Consider the following 4,487-nt stretch of genomic DNA (forward strand, 5'->3'; position numbering starts at 1 on the left):
TTGTATCAGGTCATGTGTAGCTTGCAAGACAGCAAATTATCAGTGACAGGCTCAATGACGAATCACGATAGTATCGTCGTCTATTTTAGTCCTTGCATGATGATGATTCATTCAATTACGTCAATTACCTGACCTTTCCGGCAGGCCAATCCATCGTGGTCCGTCATCAGCGTGATTATTAATTCAGGATTCTGCGTGCACTCCCGACGATTAAACAACAGCATGAGCAGCCAATGGCTACAATGCTGTCTTGCCTGCACGACACTGTTCGTCTTTCGTACACAGCCATTTAGGTGCCAACCCTTCTCAACATGGCATAACTGATACAAATTTCCGATTGAGCGGCTGCAAGGCTTAATTGCATGACTCAATTTCGTTTATGATGTGCAATAGAATCTAACAGAATCATGCCCAACCCTTCCTCCATTTTGTCGCTGGTATGTTTGCGACTCACTATCATCCTGTTCTTTGGATTCATCGTTGCATCTTCGGCCCAGGACATGTTCCTCCCCGGCTCTGATGGATCGTTCGTCCGCTCCTCTCTCCCTCCTAATTACTCCACTGTCAACGATGACTCGTCCGGGTTTTATATCACCGACCTCAATGTCGCCAGTAAATTGTTCGGCCGATCGGCCGGCATCGACAGTAACCATAGTACCACCATTGTTTTCGGACTCTTTTTCGTCACAGCATTAGAGCAGCTCGACGAGGACAATCCTGTTTTCTGGCTCTCTCTTCTGGCTTACGATAACCGCAAGACCAGGCCCTACGGGGGCGAGGTGATTTGGACTGCCAATCCCCATAATCCAGTGCACTCTAATGCATCGCTTGAATTTACCCTCGACGGAGATCTACAGCTGAAAGAGGCCAACGGTACTGTGGTTTGGCACACAGATACGTCCAACCAGAACATCGCCGCATTGCAAATACTCTACGAGGGTGATGTTGCTCTCGTAGACAGTGGCGGTGAAATCAAATGGCACTCTTACCAGCATCCTACAAACACGATGATGGTTCTTCAGATTCTCCGACCCAATCAGACACTGTTCAACTGGGACTGGCGGACCAATTCTTCGACAGGCAATTATTCCATGGTCATGGAGCCAGGCGGCCTTGTGCTGTATTCTACGTCCGGGCTAGCTCGTGTTCCCTCGCCATACTGGGTGTGGGGCTTCTCCAAATCGACTGACTATGAGTCCGTCATCCGCAACGATTCGGCTCAACAAGCCCCCTTCTCCGTTCTGTGCTGGGATTCGAGTGGAACTCTTAGCTTTGATCTTCGATCAAACGTATCTGCCATTCCTTCGTATCAGCAGGTCTTAGTGTCTGAATGCGCTGACGGAAAGTCGGTTTCTCGCAATGTCATCGTTAACCCTAAAGTTCAACCAATGAACCTCACATATGCAACTTTTATCAGGCTGGAAGGGGACGGAGATCTTCATGTTTACACTGTCGATGACACGAACTGGGATACCGGCACCAGTTGGTCTCTTACATACACCCTCTTCCAGGAAAATCGCTGTGCCTTGCCAAGTTATTGTGGCTCTTACGGTACCTGTAACGCCACACACAATTGCACGGGATGTATTAAAGTTCCGTATATTGAACCTGTGAATTCCTCACATCCCGAACAGGGTTGCCAGTTAGCGGACTCAGAGACACTGACTTGCTCTGCAACAATCGACACCGTTATGTCTTCAATGATCTCCGAGGTTGGGTACTTCTCCAACAAGTTCTTGCCTGCTGACCGTGTTAATACAACGTCCGATGAATGTCAAGCATTGTGTATGCATAACTGCTCTTGTGCTGCGGCATTTTTCCAAAACGAAGATAATTCCTGCTTTCTAATCACAGAACCTGTAGGCACCCTCCAGGTTGGTTTCAACAAGAGCAGTATCGGTTTCTTCAAGACCTTAACGATAACGAAAGCAGCCTCCCGTACAAGAATTGCAGTTGGTGCAACCTTTGGCGTCTTGGCAGTGTTATTAATTTTGGGGTTGATCTTCTTCATGTCGAGGAAACGGAAAATGACAGACGACGAGATCGAAAATGAGCTTTTGGCGAGTTCCTTAGCTGGTGTCAATCCCAGACGCTTTTCATGGAAAGAACTGCACGATTACACGGAGGGTTTCAGTGATTCTCTTGGAAGCGGGGGCTTCGGCACGGTGTTTAGGGGAGCCTTACCCGATGGAACAGAGCTTGCTGTCAAGCAGCTACTGCAGGAATCTCATCAGGGTAAAAAGGAGTTTTATGCCGAGGTCTCAATTCTCAGCAGAATCCACCACATGAACCTCGTTCAGCTGCTAGGATTTTGTGTGGAAGGAACTCACAGGCTTCTGGTGTATGAGTACATGATCAACGGATCTCTAGACGCGTGGCTATTCGGGGATCCAAAGGAGAAGGCAAAGCAAGTCTTGCCGTGGCAAGTGAGATTCGACATCGCTGTGGGAACAGCCCGAGGTTTGGCATACTTGCACGAAGAATGCAAAGATCGGGTGATCCACATGGATCTCAAGCCCCCGAACATCCTTGTGGATATCAACTTCACTCCAAAGATCGCTGACTTTGGGATGTCTAGGCTGATGAACAGAGATCAAAGCTTCGTAATGACGACAATGAGGGGCACGCCGGGATATCTAGCACCGGAGTGGCTGGTAGATGCAGCTATCACAGAGAAGAGCGACGTGTACAGCTTCGGCGTAGTGCTACTGGAGATAGTAAGTGGGCGAAAAGTGAAGGATATGAGGAAATGGAAGCTGGAAAGCAGGAAAGTGAGGGGCAATAACAGCTATGATGATGTGATGAGCTTGGTGGATGCACAGCTGGATAGGGATAGAGTGAACAAAGAGGAAGCAAGGAGGATGATAATGGTGGCAATGCTGTGTGTGCAGAGAGAGCCCGAAGCGAGGCCGAGGATGACAGGGGTGGTAAAGATGCTGGAAGGGGAGGTGAAAGTGTCGGAGGTAGTGGAGGATGAACAGGGTGATAGCACGATGCAACCTCTAGAGATGAGTGGGTCGATGATGAGCAGTATAAGGGAGATGGAGTTGGTAAGCTCTTCATTTTCGTCAGGGGTGAGCAATTTGTGGCCGTCGACAGATGAGCCTTCATCATCCTCATTCAGCAACGTATACAGTTCAAGTGCCATCGGCAGCGGCTTTGGAAGACGGAAATATTAACATTACTTTTATAGAGGAGATGGAGCTAATAAGTTCTTCACTATCTTCCCTGTACTATAGTTTTGCTGAGTGTTTTCTCTTTCACATTAACTTCCCTCTGCTATAGTTTCGCTAGAGGAGCTGGAGGTGATATGTTCTTCGTTATCGTTAGGGATGAGGAGTTTGTGGCCTTCCGCAGATGGGCCTTCATCATCCTCATCCAGCAATGCAGTCAGCAGCAGCTTTGGAGGACGGAAATATTAAGATTAACGTCCTTGTACACACACACACTCTCTCTCCTGTACTATAGTTTACTCAATGTCCGTGTATTATAATTTTTCTGGGGTTCTCTCTCTCTCTCTCACACACACACACACACAATGACACACACACGATAAAATGTGGGCAGCTCTTGTAAGTGAGATAGATAGATTGGCAGTAATTTTGGATGATTGGTTCTACATTCACTCTCATGTTCATTGTCCTCATACAAGCGACATCCTGAGCAGCATGGCGAACCACAACAAAACTATCATCACATAACGTAATTTTCCCAAAAATTTTATTTAAGACATCCATGCAAGCACAATGTCATGTTATACATACTTTTATTACCGCAGGCAATCTATAAGGGGGAACTCGGGTTTTATTGAGCCATGTGGCATGGAATACCATGTGTACCTAATTTTTCGTTTTGATAATACTTAGCATTTCTCTTCTTTGTCTTGTACGTGGCATGTAGAGGCACATGTTGAGAGGCCTTGTGTTTGATTACATTGTCTGGCATCAAATGTGGCTCACAAAAACACTATCTTTTACTTGTTGTATTCTTATTTGTATAGAATGTATGTCTCCTTGGATCTTGGAATTTGGTTCATTCTTTGTCGAGAGCAATGCTTGTAGGAAAATAAGATGTGGTTATCGATGATGAGGCTTAGAACTTGCATGTAAAGTGAATTTTTGGTATTGATCATGTCAATACCAATTTGCATTAATATTATATGCTGTGCTCATATTAACTTCCTATTGTCATCTAAGGACTGTGAAAGTGCATGCTTGAAGCTTGTCGGGTGTCTTATGCTACCTAAAGCAAATATTCAATATGAACACCTAGTCACCTAAGAACTCTTGAGTATTGGGCCTTGATTTTTGAGATTTAGTGCTTGACATTTTGGTGTCCCTCCTATTCAATGGGGTTTTATTTGTGCATCTACTGTGTCTAAAGTGAAAAAGCTTTTGTATGTGTTTGTGGACCCAACCTATGTGCCTCGACGTTCAAACTAAGAAAGTTGTAGGATTTCAAGGAATCAACTTTGCAATTTTAGACAC

At 45.8% G+C, this 4,487-nt stretch overlaps 1 protein-coding gene across 1 annotated transcript; it reads left to right on the forward strand.

The window, feature by feature from the left end:
• The first annotated feature begins 291 nt into the window (after window positions 1-291).
• Window positions 292-3,569, forward strand: LOC147890341 (G-type lectin S-receptor-like serine/threonine-protein kinase SD2-5). The gene has a single exon (XM_087390824.1). The coding sequence runs from the start codon at window positions 408-410 to the stop codon at window positions 3,177-3,179; it is 2,772 nt and encodes a 923-aa protein (XP_087246950.1). The 5' UTR covers window positions 292-407; the 3' UTR covers window positions 3,180-3,569.
• The last annotated feature ends 918 nt before the right edge of the window (window positions 3,570-4,487 follow it).

This window comes from Dipteris shenzhenensis, chromosome 19 (genome assembly GCF_047967505.1).
Source record: "Dipteris shenzhenensis isolate YYH24624 ecotype China chromosome 19, Dip_SZ_1.0, whole genome shotgun sequence".
NCBI classification, from domain to species: domain Eukaryota; kingdom Viridiplantae; phylum Streptophyta; class Polypodiopsida; order Gleicheniales; family Dipteridaceae; genus Dipteris; species Dipteris shenzhenensis.

Coding starts and splice junctions, on each gene's coding strand:
- LOC147890341 (XM_087390824.1), top strand. CDS start 408: ATGCCCAACCCTTCCTCCATTTTGTCGCTGGTATGTTTGCGACTCACT.